The sequence below is a fragment of the Nymphaea colorata genome, chromosome 4 (assembly GCF_008831285.2).
Source record: "Nymphaea colorata isolate Beijing-Zhang1983 chromosome 4, ASM883128v2, whole genome shotgun sequence".
Classification (NCBI taxonomy): Eukaryota; Viridiplantae; Streptophyta; class Magnoliopsida; order Nymphaeales; family Nymphaeaceae; genus Nymphaea; species Nymphaea colorata.
In genome coordinates, this window is record NC_045141.1 from 7,624,828 (window position 1) to 7,647,785 (window position 22,958).

Genomic DNA, 22,958 nt, shown 5'->3' on the forward strand with positions numbered 1-22,958 from the left:
GCTGAAGCTGTTGATACCACATGGGAAGAAGAAGAGCAGCTAAAATTGTTGTTTCCTACATTTACACTTTGAGGATAAGGTGTCTTTCAAAGGGTGGGGAGATTGTTAGTGGTAGGAAATTAGGGAACCGTAGAGCACCTCTTAGTATTAATTGATAAATGCTTTATAATCACCCACTGGGTCTGATTTATTGCCTGCTTTTATACTCTTATCGTCAGCCATGGATATCTTGAATATAAAGAGAACCTATGTAACACGGAAGGAGTACCCGCACGGTACCGGTACGACACCGGTACCGGTGCGGCCTCGGGTGTAGTGTTGACTGCACCGGGTACAGTCAATGTACCCGGGGTCATTTTTGACCATTTTCGGACTCGGTCAACTTTGATCGAGTTCAAAATTGTCCTGTTTTTCATTTTAACGTTTTTTTCATTTTAACGTTTTTTACCATTTTCACGTTAAAATTATCGAAAACCCTCTTAAACGACGATGGCTCTTCTTCGTCTTACCCTTCACCAACACACGAACGGCGAGTGGCGACGGCAGGTGGCAAATGGCAGGCGGCGAACGCTGTTTTCTTCATTTTTGATCGAGCTCCGTTCTTGTAGAGTGTTAGAGAAAGAAGAAGAAGAAGAAGAAGAAGAAGACTACTGTTTTTGGTCAACTGAGTTTTGGATTTTGTGGGGTCGATCGGAAGGGTTTCTCTGCAAGTAACTATTCTCTCTCTCTCTCTCTCACCGTTCCCTTGTAGGATATATTTTGGTTTAATTTGTGGTTCAGACGATACCTTGGATTCCTTTTAGTGTTTTGATCCAGCTGGTTTTCAGTTTTATCTTTTCCTTTTCGTTTTCCTTTCCTTGTTTTATTTTCTTTTTCGAGTTCGGTGTTCTAATTGTTATTTGCTCTATGTAGTTGGAACAAAATAAGCCAGAGAAAAGGACGATGGCCTTGAGAATCCAGTGCTTATATATATATATATATATATATATATATATATATATATATATATACCTCAGCCCCCTAAAGTGCCTCTCATGTTAGCAGCCGAATGCAATAGAAATCTTTGAGAATCCAGTGCTTTATATATATATATATATATATATATATATATATACCTCAGCCCCCTAAAGTGCCTCTCATGTTAGCAGCCGAATGCAATGGAAATCTTAATGGCTATAAATTTTGAATCATGATTTATGAATATGTTATTTCTGTTTCTAATTTTTTGATATATATATGTGTGAATATGTTATTCTGTTTGAAATTTTTTGACATATATATATATATGTGTGTGTGTGTTTACGGCCGTACCCCCGCACCCAAGTTTTACCGGCACCGGACCCGTACCCGTACCCATGTGATATAGAAGTGAACATTGCACAACGAAAGAAATGAGCCTGCAATGTAGAATAGAATGATGCACTGATCTGTCCTTATTCACAAGTTAGATATCACCGACCAAAACTATCACAAAACTGTCCAGCCGAGTCCCCAACTATTGATTGCAACATAAATATTCAAGACAAGAGATCATAACTTCCAATGACTCAGAAATATGTCTGATTTCGTAACAGAATTATATATATATATATATATATATATATATATATATATATATATATATATATATATATATATATATATACTAAGTTTGATCTCATCAAACAGAGAGTAGCAGATGCAGCCACAAAGAAACACGAATATGAATTCATCAACCTCATAACATTACCACAGCCAACGGCAGGAGTTAAATGACATCAAACTTTACCATAGGAGACGACAGATCCACCATCAACGACTGATATAGAGGCTTCAAATTGCATTCCTTGAACAACAACAATCAACAACCGAGACATGAAGGCTACTTACTAGATTTCAACGACAACTGGAGCAGCATTTACTCCTCACGTCGACACCAACAACCATCAATTTAAGTAGTAAACGTGATCTAGGGCATCTAATCTCAGTCGGAATTAGATTTCTGATCAACCACACGCAACTGCCTCTTAGGGCATGCTACTAGGATCAGTGAGAAAAAAATGAGTAGAAGAAGAAGAGAAGAGGAAAGAGAGAAGAGGATCCATAGCCTTGCTGACACGGCAGAGCCAGAATTTCTTTTAAAGGGGGGCCAAATAGTATTTTCTAAATTTGTACAGGGATTGAACAATATTTTCAGAATTTTTATATATGTCAAATTAAAAATTTTCAAAACTATGAGCATAAATTTTTTTTTCCAAAATGTGAAAAAAGAGGGGGGGGGTGCATGGCCCCTGCCAGCACCTCCGCCCCCTCATGCCCCCCCTTCCCTCTTTCCCCTCTGCCCCTGCCTGCTGGTGTCAAGCAGTTCTCAGAACTCAGAAGGACTGGCTCTAATACGATGTTGGAGCACCGCTGGAGGTTGAGAGAAAGATCCACAATCTCATGAACCCTAATCCCACATTGAAGATGGATTGGGGGCGGCAACAGAATTACAGAGTAGATCCCTGTACTGAAATGAAAATAAAAATGGACTTCTTATAAGAATAAAAAATAAAATCACGACTTCTAATAATTTAGTAAGATCAATTTAGGAAGATTTATGTGAAACAATTGGGAGTTAGAGGGGCAATATTGCATATTATGCCGCATGGGTGGACGTGCAGAGTAGTTTCAGAAAACTTGGGCGCAGGGAAACTCTGTGTGTGTGTGCATTTTTTAATATCAAAAGCAAAACAAATTCTAAAAACTGTACATATGGAGCCAAAAAATAAGTGTATGAGACTTTTACTTAACAACAAGAACTCAAGTGAAAGTCATTTGCGACGTGCATATGCATGGTTAACTGCATTTGTCATAGTTGGTAACTGAATTGTTGCAAAACCAGCGCTCAATGTTGGTATGATACAGGGAGTCCCTGTTACGTAGCACATAAATCGTGCAGAAATTTCCATAGATCCTGTCTTTGTCCTTTTAACTTTGTAATCTGGATGGCCTTCTAGGAGGACTTTTTCAGGATTTATCTGTCTTATTGCTATTAACGAATATATCACTGCCCTATTGTACTGTTCAAGGATGCATCCCTTCCTTTGATGTGAGTGTACCGAAGTCATCCTTGAGGGTCAACTGAGTCAACTTGAACAGATTTTCTTTCATAGAATACATGAATGCCATTTAAAAAGATAATAAATGGGCTATAGAATGGCATACAAATATTTTCCAGATCATATAACCCATGTTTCTAAGTGCATGAAATAGTAACTAGTAACACACTATCTATGGGTAAAATAATACAAAGACAGATTGTTTAGAATTGTGAATGTCATGGATGGATTTGTTACGGTACAATAAGGTAGGGACGAGTGTTTCCATTGTTTGTAAGTCAGAGATGAATTTAGGAAAGCCATTTTTTTAGTCAACTAGAAGTTCAATAAATTTTCTATTTATTGAGACTGATTATCAAATATTGAATTCGCAGAGTGGAAAGGTTCAGGGGAAGAAGTAAATAAAAGCATTAACACGGTGTAGCTGCATGGCAACCAACATGAAGAGCTCATTCTCAAGGAATCCCTGTACCACCATATCTCCTCTCCCATCTGGTGTCAAACCAGGCCCAAACGGCATATTCCTGGTTTCCACTGGGATCTCATATCTTGACAATATCCTTCCATCATTGTTTTGTTGTTTGATATACATGCTCTTTGAGTCTTTGTTGTATGTTGTCTCTTTTTTCTTTTGTGCTTTTGTATTTTTGCAAGCTACGATCTGTTGAAGATACTTGTTTTTAGTCACCTTAACATTGATCTCAAAGATATTAGGTGGGGGCATACCACTAGGTACACTTGTGATGATCATGGAGGACAATGAAGCTCCCCATCATCTCTTGCTTCTAAGGAATTTCATGTCTCAAGGGCTAATACATCAACAACCACTTCTATATGCTAGCCCTGAGAAAAACCCTCAAGCTTTTTTGGGTACCTTGCCGGGCCTGCTTATATCCAAGTCTGATAAGCATGAATCAGGTTCCATCACAGATGAAGCACAGGTAGGACCCAGCTTCCCTATGTTTGTTTGGTTTTTCTTTTGTGTTTTGTGTTAATTTCAGTTCCAGAGCTCTCTTCCTTCTCTCTAGCTTTATGTTGTACTAGTTATACTTGCTCTTGCATAGCTATATAACCCTCTCCTTATCGATGCAGGAGAAAAACTTGAGGATCGCCTGGCAATACAAGAAATATTGTGATGAGCAACAACTTGATAGAACTGAAGGTAGTCTAAGACATTCTTTTTTTTTTTTTTTTGCTCTCAGTTTTGGTAATTTGTTAAAACCCACAGTTGATAGTAGGCATTAATTCAGAGTTTCTGTAGGCTAAAGTTACTGGGTTTTGTGGGTATGATGTTGTCCTTATTCATTATGCTTTAAAGAACCTGTATGTAGTACGGTAGTACGGTCTCATATCTCATGCATTACTCTGTTTTCTGATATTTCCTCATAAATACTTTTAAGACAGTGGAAAACCTTTTAAAAGGATAGAAACTTGAGCATAATTAGTCAAGTCTTGGGCACTTGAAAGTTGTTTGAGAATGCTTTTCCAGTTTTTGGGGTTTATTTCTTCATATGTATGCTGGTTATGTTTATCATTCGAATATGATTGCTGGTATATATGGGCGTGCCATATGGATCTGATGACTGATATGTATCTGTTAACATTATTAGTACCATATGATATAGTAGAAAATCATAGGCAGAAACAGGGGTTTGCCAGAACTGTACATGTAACTAGTTGTGCTGGCATGGTTACAGGTGCCAAAAAACTCAAAAGCTTGAGTTTGGGATACCATATAGATTAGTAGAGAATTTATGCTAAATTAGGCAACTTTCTTGCTTAATTTTCTTTCCTAGCAATTGAAAAAGATGAATGGTCCACAGAACTTCAAAGTTTTCTCAGTTAATGATGAGATTCGTCTGTAAAATTCAATTAAAGACCATAGTCACAATGTCACCACTATTTTTTAAAATTTGTAACGTCTTTGGCCTGTTGAATCTAGCTGGTATTACCGGCAAAAAATCGTGATATTTTCAAAATATCACTAGAAATAAATACCTCAACATTATTGGCTAAATGTTGCTAGAAAAATAATTATTGTAGTATGATCATGTTACTGCCATAACATAAAGAGCAAATTTTAAGCATAAACTTCCTTTTGTAATTAAAAACTTTTATAATTGTTAATTTTTTCTATACGAAAAAAACACATTATTTTCATAAGCTTCCCATTATCTTCTTTATTTTTTTAATTTTTTGAAATTCCATTATTTTTCTGAGAAAAACATGATTAAGAAAATTCCAACCTTCTGAATGGAACAATTCTTCTGAGTCTCCGACCATGATTCAAACCAAATATCAATTCATATTTCATAATAAATAATCAGCAGTAGCACAACTATGTGTCTGGGTTAAGTCAAAACATACTTAAGTTTGTTCACTGAGATGTCTGGATCTCTTGGCCCTTGGGAGCTCTCCATCTCTATCTATGTTGCTCCCTCTTTCTCTTCTCTCTCTCTAAACACACATATGTTTGTCGGAATTACTTGTATATAGGATATACAATTTAGTTACAAAATATTTTATGCCCAAGCTATTTTGATCCTTATGCAATGGCAATTATGGCATAGACGTGTTCAAGATGATTGACAACCTATAACGTCCCACATGGATGACAACCCAAGATAACCCTGTTTTGGCTGCTGACCTTAAAACTTGTTGGGCATGCTCCTTTGTCCATTTCTCAGCTGCTCCAATTTTTTTTTGTTTTTTGAGTTTAGGCTTCTGGATTTTGGCCACTCACAGACCAATAAATGGGCTCTGGGTCGCCTAAATCAACCCATTTCCTGGCAAGCGAGTGGCTAGAAATGGCCTTGTTTCCGTCTGTTTCTTATATAAATTTTAATGACTGGTTCATTTTGGTGCTGATAGTCATGGCTGAAATGTGGCAGATTGTCCTTTTTTTTTTTTGAAAGAAAAAAAATGGGGAAATGGCAACCCACTGGCTAGAAAATGGGATGCTGGCTTGTGCATCTCCAGTGCAGGAGTGGAAGATTCTCCTTTTATTTTGCTTTCATTTCTTCAACTCATTGTGCAGCCCCATATGTCACAGTTTTCAAATTAAGGTTAATCTTTTCAAACTCAGGAACACAAACTCAAGAAAGGTTTAGGGCCTAAGTAACATGGTCACAGTACTTGCCCAAGTAATACCCATGTTGGTATGGCATTTTTTCATGGGCACGTGAAGGGCAAGTGGGTTTTGGATCGAGTCTGGGCAGACCAGATCTGAAACGACATCTTTTTAATTTTTTTTTTCTTTAAAAACTATGGTTCTATGTCACATGGGTGTGGGTGTAGCGAGGGTGTGAGTGTATATATATATATATATAATACAAAGTTATCCTATATAATATATATATTCTGGAGTCTGATTTCAGATTATGTACTTCATATTTTACAATCTTCCTCATAACATAATTAGGCATTAAACAAGTAGCTGTTATATATCTAGTACTGTAAATTTGTAACTGCATAAATATACATCATATATTGCATATAACTTGATATAACATACATAAGGCTGATTAAGAAAACTGGTAATACATTTATAGAACTTATAAGCAGCATCATTTACTGTTCTCAATATTGCAACATCATCATTGTTTCTCCAAATTGCTGTCTCTACTAAATTCAGAACACAACGAAAGAAGATGGAAAGGAGTTTTTACTGACCACTTTTTCATCATTGTGCAAGTCAAAGTAACGGGAGAAGATGGCAACAGAAATGGAAGTGAAGTGAAGTCAGGACCTACAGATTTGACAACCACAATTATCTCCACACCAACACTTCGATTGACACATTCCAACTCAGCAGTCATGTCTCAGCCCCTTATAGTCTTGAAGCGTCAAGCCTTGCAACTCTGAGTGGGCTTTATTTCCCTTGTCCATGTTATCGCCAAAGACGTCTAACGCTTGTAGTTGCTTCTCACCACTCTTGTCCACCTTCCCCACCTTATTAGACTCGCCATTGGGGTTATTTACCTGATTTTCAGGTGGTGAAAAGAAAATGTGAGAGGGTCTGGCATGGACAACCTTGACGAGCTCTCCCAACACTTCCGATGCCCCAATCATCTCAACGCTACTGGGATCGCTACTTGGTAATAGCAGAATTTCCCCAAGCTTTGCCTCATCGACAATGGTACTCTAATAGCTTAGGCATAGAAATGGACGAAATGTGCTTGATGGGGCCACTAGACGATCCACGACTATGGGTTCCATTGCAATTCCCAATGCGGTAGTTGCTGCCATGGTTGGGCTCTAGGGTGGTTTCTCAGTGTTAGGCTCCAAAACGGATAGCGAGTCTTAAGCTTTTATTTTCTTTTCCTTACTCATGTTATTTCCTTTACTTGATGTTATGTTATGTTAACAACTTAGATGCTATTAGGGAATGAGGTCGGGGGGCTCCTTGGAGCAGGATACAACCCACCTGAGGCATACTCTTACATACATATACCGGATGTAACCCCAGGGATTAGTGGAATGAATATAAGCTTTTCCTGAAGCTGGGTTTCCGTGAGGTGTGAGTGAGTCGAGGAACCCTTGTTAGCTTGAAGCTAACAAGGTATCAGAGCCATGGCTGAGAGGGTCACCTCGAAGGACGCCTTGGCCTGAAGCGTTGGGGACATTAGACGATAGAATGCAAGCGATGGAGCGGAGATCCGATGGGTTCGATGCCAAGTTCAACACCGTCTTCGAGGAACAACAGAATCTCACAGGCCTGCTGCAGGAGATGCTTCAACAGGGAGGCATTCACCACACTCCAAGTATTAACCGCACTGAATTTGAGGGCTAGAGGAGCAGGGAAACCGGGGAGCCGTCCCACAGTGGGATATATGGAAAACCGGCGAAGATGGAATTCCCCAAATTCTCAGGGGAAGATCCATTAAGCTAGGTCTTCAAATCGGAGCAATATTTCGACTGCCAAGGAATTGCAGAGGACCAACGAGTAAGCCACGCCACCATGCATTTGGAGGGCCCCACTATACGCTGGTATCGGTGGATCGTGGTACACCAAGGGAAGCCAAGCTGGAGAACCTTGGTGGAGGCGATTTCGACCAGTTTTGGACCGTCAACATACGAGGACTACAACATTGAGCTCTCCAAGATTCAGTAGTTAGGAACGGTAATGGAATACCAAGAGCACTTTGAGAACCTTAATAATATGGTGCATGGATGGCCCTTGGAGGCCTTCATTAGAGCATTCGTCGGTGGATTGAAGGATGAATTGCGAATCGAGGTACAAGCACTGAGACCCCGCAGCTTGTAGGAGTGTTTTGAACTTGCGTGCATTGTCGAGGAGAAAAACCGGCGTCTCAATGCCGCGGCAAGAGGGTGGTCTGAAGGTATGGGATTGATGAGAAATAACTATCGGATAGGGAACTCAATACCGCCGATGGTCAACGGCTCATTCCCTCTTGTACCCACCGTTTGTGAGGCACCTTACTCCAGAGCAGATAAGGGAGAAGCGTAGAAGAGGCATCTGCTTCCACTTCGATCGCCCTTGGACGCCAGGGCATGCCTGTCGACGTCTGCACATGTACCTGGTTGAGGAGGGTGAGCTGCTGGACGAAGAAGGGGAGGCACAACTGGAAGAGGAAGGGAACTATCTGGGCCACTAGAGGAAGGAGCTTCAGAGATTTCCCTGCATGCCCTGACGGGCGAAGCAACTCATCAGCTAATGAGAGTGAAAGGGATGCTCAGAGGAAGGATGATCAGCGTGTTGGTGGATACTTGATCCACCCATAACTTCATCTTAGAGAAGTCCATGAAAATGCTAGGTTGCGAGGTGGAGACCAACCAGCCTTCGACATGGTGGTAGGCGATGGGGGTACCCTCAAGTGTAGAGGTTGATGCAGACAAGAGATTAGAAATTCAAAGCCACCGGTTCTCGTTGGAGCTCTAGACCTTGGCCATGGCGGAAGCTGACGTTGTCTTAGGAATACAATGGTTGTAGGGACTGGGTGAGGTGACCTAGGATTTTATAGGTATGATGATGCACATCAAGAAGGGTGACGAAAGCCAACTCACGTTGGAGGGTATCCCGCCGCAACCCATGACAGAGGAATCGGCCTTGAAGATAATGAAGGGACTTGCGGCTTCCTTCTTGTTGTTGACTGCAATTGAAATGGGCAATGAAGAGAGCAGGTAGTTGTCTCAGTCGATGCTCTCCAGGCAAAAGCTAAGCGAACTGATTCAAGAGTTCCAGGGCGTGTTCGCCATGCCAGCTGGCCTCCCTCCACGGCGCACCTGTGACTACAATTTCGCTGCAACAAGGAACCACCACAGTGAAGATGAGACCCTACCGATATAGCAGGGAGCAATGCGACACCCTCGAAAGACTGGTGCATGAAATATTAGGCAGCGGGATTATCCAACCTAGTTACAGCCCTTTTGCTTTGCCAACACTTCTAGTGAAGAAGAAGGATGGATATTGGAGGTTTTGCATCGACTATCGTGCTCTCAACACAGTCACCATCAAGGATTGATACCCAATCCCCACCATTGAGGATTTGCTAGACGAATTAAAGGAAGTCGTGCTCTTCTCCAAGCTGGACCTATGGTCCGGTTACTATCAAATACAAGTGGCAGTGGAGGATGTACATAAGATTGCATTTCACACACACAGAGTGTCACTAAGAGTTCGTGGTGATACCCTTCGGCCTCACAAACGCACCTGCGACCTTCCAGTCCATCATGAAGGAGGTATTCCGTCCCCATTTGCGTAGATTTGTCCTTGTATGTTTCGACAACATTTTGAGATATAGCAGAGATGAGGAAGAACATCTGTGGCACCTGCACAAGGTACTTATCAAGCTGTAGTGCAACCATCTGCAGGCGAGGCTGTCCAAGTGCCAATCTGGGACTGACCAGCTATCCTACTTGGGACATGTTATTGGCCACGGCCGTGTGCAAATGGAGGAAGAGAAAAAAACTGTTGTAAGGGACTGGAGACACCCTAACCTTGCTCAGTCAGGGAACTGAGGGCCTTCTTGGGCCTGGTGGGCTACTACAGAAAATTTGTGTGCAGATTTGGAATACTGGCTGCACCTCTCACAGCCCTAAGTCCTAACCAAGCAGGGTACTGGTACGGGTACGGGTTCAGACTATTTAAAAAAACTTGGGTATGGGGGTACGGCTATATATATATATATATACATTCATGATTCAAATTTATAGATTCTAAAGAAGAAACTATTGAACAAAATATGAAAATGCTGCTCTGTCTGTGTTCCTGAGTATAAATGGTGTAAAGAACAAAACTAAAATCCTAAATTTTGTATAGTAAAAGACTCGGTCAACTTTGACCGAGTCCTAAATCAGACGGATACAGTCCCGAGTCCTAAATCAGATGGATACAGTCCCGAGTACGTTGACCATATCCGGTACTGTTTGACCAGTACCCAAGAAAAGAGGTACCCCCGACAGTATCAGTACCAGCACCAGTGTTGTACCTGACTGGTACGGGTACACTGCCTTTACAGTAGTATCCATGTGACAAAGCCAAGGGTGTATCTTTATGCCCCCACAGTCCAATTTCAGCATAAGATCATGGAACAACAATGACAGCATTGAGGGGACCTACAAGTATATGTGCTCCAGCTTTTATTGGCTTGGCATGAAGAAAATGATCAGAGATTTTACCAAGGGGTGCGACGTTTGCCAAAGAAATAAGTATGAAACCATGAAACCCGCTGGCCTGATACAGCCCCTGCCGATTCCAGAATGGATTTGGGAAGATATATTTGTGGATTTTGCGGAAGGACTACCCCTCTCTTGAGGTAAAACAGTGATTCTTGTTGTGGTTGATAGATTATCAACACACCCATTTTGTAGCACTCTCCGACCCCTACACAACCAAGATGGTTGCCAAGGCATTCCAAGAAAATGTTGGGAAGCTGCATGGAATGCCCCAGTCTATCACTAGTGACCATGACCTCTTGTTCTTGAGTTCCTTTTGGAAGGAATACTTCCAAATGCAGGGCATGAAGATACAACTAAGCACTGCGTACCATCCCCAAACGGATGGCCAAACCGAGGTCGTAAACCACAGCTTGGAAACATATCTGCGCTGCTACACGGGTCAACGACCCAAGCTATGGGCAGACTACCTCTCGTGGGCAGAACTGGCTTACAACACACAGTGGCACTCATCAACTGGAATCTCACCATATGAAGCTGTCTATGGGAAGCCTTCGCCAGATCGTTGCCAATACCAACCAGGGACAGCTAGGGAGGAAGAGGTAGACACACAGCTGAGGTGCAGGGATGCAGTGATAGAAGACCTAAAGAAGCACTTGGCAGCTGCCAAAAACTGTATGGTCCTGCAATACAATCGCAGGCACCAAGACCAACAGTTTGCAGTTGACGATTAGGTCTATCTCCGAAGGCCTCTGCAGGGTGTAGGATTTCGCCTTCCGCAAGGATACAACAAGTTGGCCTTTTGCTATGTGGGACCTTGAAGAATCCTAAGGCAAGTCAGGTCTTTGGCTTATGAACTCCAGCTGCCTGAAGGAAGTTCCATCTATCCTGTGTTCCACGTTTCTAAGCTTAAGCCACTGAACAAATTGCTGAGCAGGAAGCACCAGCAGCACCTGCCATTAGTGGGCCACCTTGCACCCAACCCCATCGGCGGATAGGCACACACACATGTAAGGAAGGGGGAAATCGAGTTGCTGAATGGTTGATAGAGTGGTCAGACCACCATGACCTTCCAACAATCTGGGAGGACACAGAGGAGATGAGGAGAAGGTTCCCAAACTTTACACCTTGAGGACAAGGTGTTTCTCTAGGGAGGGAGAAATGTTAGGCTCCAATCGGATAGCGAGCCTTAAGCTTTTATGCCGTTTCCTTACTGATGTTATTTCCTTTACTTGACGTTATGTTATGTTAACAGCTTAGATGCTATTGGGGAGTCGGGTCGGGGGGCTCCTTGGAGCAGGATACAACCCACCCGTGGCATACTCTTACATACATATACCGGATGTAACCCCAGGGATTAGTGGAATGGAGATAAGCTTTTTCTGAAGCTGGGCTTCCGTGAGGGGTAGGTGAGTCGAGGAACCCTTGTTAGCCTGAAGCTAACACTCAGGCTGCCTTCTACCCCAACCTATATGTGATGATTCTATAAGAATTGTAGAAAACGTACCTCTGTGGCCAAGATGCTCAAAATTGCAGATGTGTTAGTCGATTGCTTCCTTGGGCAGACCTTGGAATGGAAAGATGCCAACACTTTCCACAACAGCTTTGACAATTTGGCCAACATTTTCTCTCTCTTTGCTTATTTATTATCTCTATACCATGCTCAATCTTCTGTCGTGCTTCCTTCTAAACCTTTGTTGTTTGGGCTTAAGTCCTGCTGCTGCGGATGCAGAGACCTGGTCATCGACGAACTGACTCGCCCTGCCTGTATCTGATGGTGGTGAGGGTTGCCAAGGTCGCTGTCTGTAGGATGCTGAACGACACCACTGATTGGCCCTTCTAGCAAGACTAGAAGTGGGGAAATGTCTTGCTCTTCAAACTCTATGTCTGAAGGCTTCAGTGCATGTATGGCTTCAACTTTATTTATACTACTTGCAGGAATAGTTCCCTGGGTGTGGGAACCCTGCTCTCAGGAACAACTTATGCTGTCTTCTTTCCTAGAATGTTTTCAAGCATGACTTGCATCTGCCGGTATTCTGCTATGATCATCCGCAGCTACTCGTTCGTGTCTTCCAGTTGAACAGCCATTAGCAGACGACTGAATTCTTTGGAACCTATCTCTGATACCAATTGTTAGCCACTGGCTAATAAGGCTGGTTACAAAAGGAAAGACACCAGAAATGAACCCCTGAACTCACCCACTCAGACCCTAATCCGCTGATTAGGGTTCCTTCCTCCCAGAGGAAAAGAACTGCAAATAATCACCGTGGCCCTATGTCACATAGGTACGGGTACGGGTACCAGTATGGACCATTTTCAAAAATTTTGGGTACGGGGGTACGGCCGTATATATATATATATATATATATATATATATATATATATATATATATATTCAAACAGAATAACATAACTAATAGAAACAACCAAACATAAAGAATGAGCATATATGCTGCCAATTGCCATACTTTGAAGATTATGCCTTCAAGAGCATACAAGAAAAAGAAAGCAGAAACAACAAGAATTAGGAAGTATCGTCTCTGCGCACAAGAAACCACTGAAGCGATAATCACCATTGGAGCAAGCGTACACAACGAAGCACCTCATATACTCTAATGAACGAAAGTTTTGCTAACAGATCGAAAAAAACCGTTTCTCGTGCCAACAGTTTCTGATATATTCACTATTAAAAGTTAAAACCTTTTCAACATCAAAATAAGAAACGATATATCACAACAATATGAGAAATGCATCAATAACAGAGACGATATATCACATCAAAATAAGAAACGATATGTCTGCAATTTATAAATCAATGAATCATTAAAACAAGAACAGGGGTCAAAGCAGAAAACCCATCACACGGAAAACAGAGAGAGAGAGATTTGAAACCCTCTCGGGTAGAGAAGGGGCGAGCAGAAAACCCATCGCAGAGGCTTTCAGGCGATGGGTTTTCTACCGGTCGTCGCCGGCAGCAAAGGTAGGGGTGGAGCCGATGAAAATGAAAAGAAAAATGAAAAAAGCAACGTGACAGTCACCTCCTGCCGTCGCCGCTGTCGTCGCTGCCCCTGCCATCGCCTGTTGCCACTGCGTTCGCCGCTGCCTTCGTCGCCGGACTCGTGAGAGACGAGAGGTAAGACAAACGAGAAAGGGTTTCGTAACATTCGTTTTAAGTTTTTTTTTAACATTAAAATGTTTTTAAAAGTTTAAATGAAATAAATGTTAAAAAAAACAGACAAAATTGAACTCGGTCAAATTTGACCGTGTCCAATTTTGGACGGATACGGTCTCCGGTGCGTTGACCGTACCCGGTACGGTCAACGCCGCACTGGAGCCGTACCCAGGCCCATACCGGTACCGGTACCCGTGTCGTACCGGTATCGGCCGGGTATGCCTCCTTTGGAGGCGTACCCATGTTACTTAGCCGTGGCCCCTTTCTAATGCCCTTCAACCTATTTATAAGTGTTATTGTGTCAGCCCTAATGGGACCCGATCCACATCCCAAATCCAGTTACTAACAATGAGCAATTGTAGTGATTGGAAAATAGGTTCCTTTTCCACAAAGGAAACATATATGCAACGGTTTAGAGATTGGCTCTTTGAACTTCTTCGGCATATGAGCAGTGTTTATATGTACATTGAGAAAACATGATCTTTATGTCTATCCTTAAGTTTTCTTCACGTAGAGTTGCATCCATATGTTTGTTCTATGATAGAAAATCCGTGAAAACATAACTTGAGGTGAGCATGTATAGACTATAGTGCACCTGGACATATGCTGAAACTTCCCTTGCATGTTAGGTTATATTCCTGTTTATTCTGCAGGTATATTGAGATGATATACACAGCATATTTTGCCTTGTCCAGTTGTCTCTTTATTTACATGAAATGTATTAGATAATATTTTTCCTTGTCGAATTGCCACTTTAGTTGCATGAAGTGTATTAGATATCTGATATACTTTGATCGTTCACAATTTTGAAGTTCCTGATGTACTAGTCAATTTGATGTATATTGAGTTCATGACATGCATATGTTCTAGTACACTTGATTCATTCATATGGCTTGCAGAAGCTGATTTCACATTTATCTGCAGATGGTAGAAAACAGTATTGCAGTGATTTTGACTTAAGGAAGCCCTTAGAAAGGAAGTTCCTTAGTAGGCAGTATGTTGACTGTATGAGCATTCATGATACTCCAGACCTAGCATCCATTCGTGAACGCTGTTTTGAATTTTTAGCACAATTTTCAAGGTAAAATTTTGGGTTATTGATCAACTGGTCTAGAACATAGGAATGTATGCACATAGATGATGGGACATTCATCGTCTTAATCAAAACTAAGGTGATAGTGCAACTCATATTAATGGCTTGTAGATTTCTGAATAACCTATTTCTTGATGGGCTCAATTTTTTTTAGCTCGTGCTTCATCCATTTGTATTTACAGGAATTTCTTTTTATGTGTGCCAGTATGTTTAGGTGTATGTGCTATATTATATTATCTAAGTAATGGTTATCCTTTGTATGCTATATTCTCTTTCGGGAAAATATCTGAAATACAAGTTTAACTAATTGAACATACCCCATAATATGGTCCACATTAATCATGATTTTATTCTCAATTTAGTTGCTTCAAAGCAGATACCTGATTTCAGTTGTGAAATTTGATGCATTATGTAATATTAACTTTGTTTTTCTGTAAATATTCTATAAGAAAACTGAAGAAAGTGTGTTCTAATCAACTTGTCTGCATAACCATTAAGATAATATTCTTTAGATTTTCATTATTAGTCGTTTGAGAACATGTCAAAAATGGCTGTGAACTAAGTGGTGCAGTACTTGAGGAACGGGGAATGTCTGCCCCACCTGCATAAATACATAGTACATGCATATGCTTGTGTGTTCATCAAAAACTGTTTATGTAAACTCAGCTGCATCTTATCTGAAATGCACTGTAGGTCTTTCTCAGGGTGGAACAACACACACAGGTTGGGAACTATTAAGCTGGTCGGACTAGTCATGTTGGCTGATTTCCACTTGATCAGTTTCTAGGTAACTCAACCAATGAGTATTGCTGTTATAAAAGGGGGATTTAGTTGGTCGAAGTCTATATAGTTAAATTAGCATGACATCATGAGTTTTCTGCTGTAATTTGAGATATTAGCTTTGGCAACTCATCCCCTTCCACTTCCAGGTTAAGAAAGTGAGGGAGGGTCACCGGTAATGACTCCCACTTCACTTGTATATGAAACAAGAAGAAATATACCTCAACAAGAAACTTGATTTAACAATTTTTATTGGTGATTCCCCCTTCTTCATGAGTAAAGTTTTTGTTTACAGGCAGTGCAGTTTAACATAGAATTGGTTCTTTAAGCATTTTCTTTTGTGCCAGCCAAGTATTTTGCTAATGGTGCATTAAATACATATGCATTGGTATGTGTATGGTTAGTTTTACAAGAAGTATCATTGGCAGTCCCAGTTATGAGGACATGATCAATAATGTTCTTGAATAAGGAGATACTTATAATGACATAAGAGGCCAATATGGAAGAATAAGATGCCAAATCCATTACATGAAGTGATAAGTCATTCTACTTTACTATACAAGTCTGTCTATAGTCAAAATGTCGCTGTTTGATGATATTGTTTGCCACCATTGCAATGTGCTATTGAACGTCTCTTCAATTTAGAAATACTGAGGATGTTAATGATTGTTCCTGGTCCTAGTTTCTGATTATGTCAATTTTTTGCTGCTAAGACTTTCATGTTGACAGAATTCAACCTTCTGACTTAACAGACATAAGGGACCCATTAACTGTGTTGGTCGTGTTGCCATTCAGTCATTCTGCGCTCCACAGTCTCAATACTCTAATATGGTAAGATGCACAAAAAATTAGTGTCTCATTACTACATGTAACTGTAAGTATTTTTATATTCCAGACTAAATCCAGATGGAACTTATTTCACATTTTTTTCCGTGTGAATGCTGGTTACATTCATGAAAGGCCCCAAGTGATTAAGGAGTGAAGTTTTGAATGTGAAGACCATTTTGTTTGATTCTTATAAGATTTTTTTTATTCTTATAATAGACATCCATTTTGGCCTGGTGTGAGATGTCACATTGACATGCCTAAAAGGCAGTTACGCATGTATTGACACTTCAAGGAACAGATTCGCCCTTGGACATGGCACAAAGCCTCAGACGTGGTCAACACTATGCATGCCGGGTGCATCATGCGCAGCCTATCATGCCCTTTTGTCCAATTTTGAACTTCATCAACTTTGAAAAAGTTCAAATTTTTGTCCTTTTTCGGCCTATTCTTTGGCCTGGTCAATTTTGTTATCTTAAAAATTTTTTATTGTCTCTTTATTGTTTCCTGTATGTTAATGTATCAGTCCAATTCTGTTCTATATATAGTAATGCTATGATGATCCCAGAGTACTTATATTTTCGTTGTAAAAAGTTAAAAAACCATATATTGCCATCAGACCTATATATGTATGTGTGTTCAACATGATTTATTTAATAAAAATAGTGTTTCAGATCATGTCAGTTCAACACAAAAACATGAATTTTCAAGTCTTAAAAATTGGTGTAGTATGGGCCCTTGATTTTTGGAGATAGTAAGATACCCATGTTTATTCAAGAATTACATAATCTAAAGCTTGTTTTCTACCATAAAATAGAAGTTGATCATGTCTATAAGGTTGGATTAACATTTTTATAATGGCATGCAGCCATGTGAGACTACTCTCAAGAGCACCGTACGATTATATGTACAACTTGCTAAATTTTCATTGACAAGACATCCATCCCTAGACATTCTCTCTATTTCTCTCATTTAGATTCTGAAGAGGGAATATTTTATAAAGAGGAAGATAGACAAAGTGGTCACGGCTGTATAAATTAGGGTGTGTGTGTCTATATATATATATATATATATATATATATATATATATATATATATATATATATGGTATAAATATGATGACTGCTTACGAGCCATCTAATCATTTTATCTGATAGGTCAAAATGTGCAACATATAAATTACTTTTCAAAGTCAAAATACAAGTTGTCATCCACTTTTTCAAGGAAGTAACTTTTTAAGGGACACATTGTGACCACCAGTCAAGTTAATTGAATCAATGGCTTAGTCCACATAGTCCATGATGGGGGAACAACTTGCGCTGGAGATAAATCATAATGACTGGACACCTGTGGACAGGTTATCTGCTGCCTTTGTTCTCCTTGAATTAATTTCTCAACCATTGAACACACTTGAACTTAATTTGAACGTGCTAATGTAATGATTATTTCTAATTTTTTATTACAACTGCTTTCGATTGAAAAATGAACTTCTCATAAAAAAAGAATTTATTGCTAGGATCAATATATGGTGCTATAAGAGCCGCTAATTTTTTTGTTACTTATGCTAAGCCTGAAATATGACCGAGTGCTGACCTAATGTGTGTTTTCTACTAAAATCATTCACAAGGTCACATCCACAATGTTAGTATACATAGAAAACACATGAACTTTATCTTTTTTTGAGTTATCTGGTTTTATCCCTAACATAAGTTACAGAGTCATTCTCATACACAGACAACATATGCACATGTATACATTATGTATGCATAGAGTCAACATTGCTCCAGTCCCATGACTGAACCTGCAACATTCAATATGGCATAGGATTTGAGTAGTGTTAGGTCTGAAGGTGCATTACGGTTTCTGGTTTCTCTGAGTAAACCCCTTCTTTTTTGCATAAAAGGATTTGTTGAGTTGATATGCTTACTTAATACAGGACTGGAAAATGCTTTCCTTCATCAATTCTCTGAGAAGCACACTGCGATCTTCTAATGCAGTTTGCATGATTACTTTCCCGCCCTCTGTTCTTTCCTTACCTTTCTGTACGAGATGGCAGCATTTGGCTGATACTCTGCTCTCCGTTAAAGCACTTCCTGGTATGAAAACACTATGTCTATCTGCAGTCCATTTTGTTGATATATTCTAAACAACTTGAACATAAATTGGTTTGGGATCACCATGACCATTGGAAGCTCAACCAGCCAATCCAACTCATGCTGTATCCAAGGTTAATTGGCCACTCTGCTAACTAGCGGATATCTTTCTGACATGCAGATGAAGACAAGGAGTTAGGGAGACTGCTAACTGATTATAATGAAATGGTTGGCCTTTTATGTATCAATAAAGTATGCCGCGTCAATAGCCAGGTCGAAACAAATTTCATCTATGAATTTTCTTTTCATGGTTTGTAACTTCATATGAGCTTTCTATCCTTTATGGGTTTAGAAACTAAATTGACTAAGAAAATTGCCGTGTACTGCAATGAAGCCTCATTCATCTCTGTGGTCCATTATTCTCCATTTGAGGTTTATTTTGTTTCCTTAGAGGTCATGTGGCAGTAGGGACACTCTGTGAGTGCCTTATGAATCTTTCCCAAAAATTTGGGTAGAATCATGGAACACTAGAACTAATGTTCCATGAATCTAGCCTAACCATTGGGTTGATTCATGAGGCACTCACAGAGCGTCGCTGCTGCCAAACAATCCTTAGTGGTCAAGCTGGTGAAATTAATGATTTATGTATCCCAACTTTGAAATGATTTAGCTAGGTTGCTTTGTCAATTGAGCGTGCAGGTTCCTGCTGTTCTGGACTCTACCACATTCTCTCTGAAGTTACAACGTAGAAAACTGTTGGTCTTGGAATGCTTAAATCAGGCACCTGTAGATGGTTCAGGAAATAATTCAAGTGACATTTCTGCTAGCTGCTCTGGCTCTTCGAAAGTATCATCTTTGGACTTCTAAGCTGCTGATCTCATTTAAGGACTTACATTTCTTGTAAGCTTGGATGTCATTCCTGGGGCCTCCAAAGGAACGTATTCTGTATAATGAATTTTGCCCTTTCAGCTTCATTGCGTCTGAACCGTGTATTCAAATATGATCCGTCTTGCAGCGCCAGTATTCAGAAAAACGCCAAGGCTACAGATTGCAAAGTGGGGAATTGTGATCTCATATCCCAGTGTGACTGGAAAGTGCATCGTCATGTATTTTTCAAATATTCTTTTACGGAAGCAGAGAGTTTAACGTTCAGCTGGGGTGGATATCTGCTTAACCTAAGTTTCTCAGGAGAATGGTGTTATGATTTCATAGTTGCAGTGAAACAGAATCAGGGAGAAAAAAATTCCAAAAACATGCTTAATCAGCAATAGTGATGGTTAAAATTTTGATGTTGATAAAAGCACAAATTTTTCGTTTTTGGTGAACTGGAAATGGCCTGCGAGTTTTTGATATTGAATGGTAAAATTAGTGAAAACTCTGCAAGTCGACACTTTAAAGTTGGACGTGGAAAGACCGGTTGACCTTTTGAATCTCTTCGAGAACGCCTCAATCGGGGGACACTTTAAAAACACGCCTGAAGTTTTCGCAATAAAAAAAGTTTAGTTATCTATTCTTATTATCAAAATGCTGGTTAACTGAATTAAATTATTTAAGGAAGGCTTTTTAATGACGGGGACCGGACGCTCCAACATCTCGAGTTGCCTCACACTATTGATGGAGGAGGTCCAACCCCTAGGGAGACAGTGAGACGGTGATGCTACATAAAGAAATCTAAACCGTTGGTATAATTTCTGCGGTCCGGACCGCTAGCTACCGCTGGTTGCGTGCAGGCCAAAAGGGTGGGCAAGCGCTTATCCCTTCATTACCTCCATTTTTATTTGTTGTAGACGAGTCAGAGGTCTGAGGTTCTCCAGTGGCATTACACAATAATCTTTGAGATGCCAATAAGATTGGTTTTATCCCAGTGGCTATGCATATATCCTCAGAACCCCGCAGTGCGAGTTCAATTCGGTCATAGCAGGGAGAGGTAAGTAGTAGGTTCAAGTCTATAATCAGTGATTGTGGACGAGTAATCAGTGCCGACTATATGGCACCTTGGTGGTCAGTGATATAGCGTGTCCAGGGTTTAGTAATTGCAACCGGATTGTCATTTCCTTTTAATGAATGACAAGTTGACCATGAATTACCAACATGCTGATTCATTTTGTGTCAATGCCCAAACAATTAAGGAAAAAGGTCGCCAAATTGGTTGATGATATGTGTATGCTGGTTCAAATTCAGGTCAAACCTGAGAATTTTACATAAGTACATGGAGGCTAAATATTATGAGTCTTCGCTGCCGTGTAGTGGTCTTGCTTTGTGCAGCTGATGGTATTTACTTCTACAACTTAGGGTTGAGAAAGTGCATCTGAGGGGAACCTTGTTGCTCTTGGGAAGATTCATTTCCTGGTCTCCCTTTAAATTCGCGTCTGACAGAAAAAAAAATTGCCACCCCTAGGAGATTGCATTTGTTGCTTCTTAAACATACAAGTCCTCACATCATGATACCTTGTGCATGACCAAATACCAAAAGTTTTTTTTTTTTCTTTTTATCTTCTTAGTAAATCAGAAGTTCATTTAAGAGAAAATTGTGGAAAATTAGCCAATGCAAACACAAAAGTGGTGCTTTGGTACTTAGGGCAAGGGATAAGATGTGATTTCACTTTCATTAATTTGTTAAACCCTTGTGGTGTAACAATGACGCCGCACACCTTCTGCTTAGCTAATACGTTAACCATTTTCTCTAAAAGCAATTGGTCAAAAGGTCTAGAATGGCGATATTATCCCATTATCGATAGCTTGAAAATGTCCACCTTTAAAAAGTGCCTGCCTTGTCTCTAAAGGAATGCAGGACTTTACCACTTGGATAGTGAAGTAAGCTCCTTCAAAGGAAGTCTTAGGAGCCAGTCTTATGTTTGTCTTAAGACAGTCAAAGATCTGTATCTTTAACTTGGCAGGTGCAAAATAGCAGATCTTTATGATGTGTTCCCTAGTGCATGCATGAGGTAACTCATTTTGACACCAATTCATTCAATGTAAGCTGCCACTATCTGCCATCCATAAAGTTGATAAGGTCAATAGAAAGATAAGTCTCTGATATATTCGTAAACTCCCAGGTAATGGAGAGGAAAATTGGTAGTCGAAGAAGAAGATGGTGGTAAAGACAAATACAGCTAAGAATAGAGGTAATCCAAAAAAGGGTAACTCTCTGCCGATTCTTCTTTCCTTCTGAATGGGTATATATACAAATATAAGTGCTACACATTACATATTTTACAAGACAAGAAAATATTTGGCAATCCTTGCAGGTAGAAAATATGTGTGCTAGTGATGTTTGAAGCATGCGTGACGACATTCTGGATCAATGTTTCGGATATGGGTCTCAACACTCCCCCTCAAACTGATTTGTACGTTGACAATCCCCCTCAAACTGATGTGTACGTTGATTGTAGACCCAGTTTGCTAACAAATGAAGTGAATTGTTTATTTTCCAAGGCTTTGGTGAAGACATCAGCTACTTGACATGTTGAGGAGATATGCTCAGCTGTAACCATTCCTGCTTTAATGTAATCACGTACTATATGGCATTCAATCTCGATGTGCTTTGTACATTCATGAAAGACTGGGTTCGACAAAACAAGAACAGCTGCTTTGTTATCTGAGAAGATTTTAACTGGATCATCATGTTTTACTTTTAAATTAGAAAGTAATGTCCTAATCCAAAAAATTTCACAAGCAACATCTGCTAGGGATCTGTACTCAGCTTTAGCGGTTGACCTTGAAACCATAGTCTGTTTTTTGGTCTTTGATGAGATTAAACTTTGCCCAATATAGACACAATAACCTGCAATGGACTTTTTGATGTTGCGGCAAGCTCCCCAATCAGTGTCGCAATATGCTTTTAGCTGAAGACGACTCTTGGTCGAAAACATAATGTCCATTCCAGGATGTTTTTTAGTGACCACTCTCATAGCTGCAGCTAAATGACTAGTACGAGGTCTTTGAAGAAAAAGGCTGAGTGTTAACTGAAAACAACATGTCTGGCCTAGATATGGTTAAATAAATAAGTATGCAGACCAATCTTCTGTAGAACCTGGGTCTTTCAAAACTTCTCCGTCTGATTCAGATAAATATTTTCGTTGCTCCATAGGCGTTTTGGCTGGGCGAGCATTGAGACTTCCAGCCTCGTTTAAAATTTCTAAACAATATTTCCTTTGTGAAAGAAAAATTCCTTCCTTGAGATAGCTCAATGCCCAAGAAGTATTTCAAGTTACTCAAGTCTTTCCAAGTGAAAGACCGAGTTAAGGTAGCTTTTCAAACTATTCACAAATTCTTGA

The 22,958-nt window shown here is 40.1% G+C and overlaps 1 protein-coding gene across 3 annotated transcripts in view; it reads left to right on the top strand.

The window, feature by feature from the left end:
- Positions 1 to 19,755, top strand: part of LOC116252485 (elongator complex protein 4) — a 28,240-nt gene extending 8,485 nt beyond the window's left edge. For all 3 annotated transcript variants that reach the window (XM_050077273.1, XM_050077272.1, XM_050077274.1), the window contains 8 exons: positions 3,455 to 3,634; positions 3,785 to 4,021; positions 4,173 to 4,242; positions 14,815 to 14,971; positions 16,516 to 16,594; positions 18,525 to 18,684; positions 18,863 to 18,954; positions 19,381 to 19,755. In XM_050077273.1, the coding sequence (XP_049933230.1) occupies positions 3,509 to 3,634; positions 3,785 to 4,021; positions 4,173 to 4,242; positions 14,815 to 14,971; positions 16,516 to 16,594; positions 18,525 to 18,684; positions 18,863 to 18,954; positions 19,381 to 19,548 (1,089 nt within the window). In that variant the 5' untranslated portion in view covers positions 3,455 to 3,508 and the 3' untranslated portion in view covers positions 19,549 to 19,755. The remainder of the gene's footprint in view (positions 1 to 3,454; positions 3,635 to 3,784; positions 4,022 to 4,172; positions 4,243 to 14,814; positions 14,972 to 16,515; positions 16,595 to 18,524; positions 18,685 to 18,862; positions 18,955 to 19,380) is intronic.
- Positions 19,756 to 22,958: the final 3,203 nt, after the last annotated feature.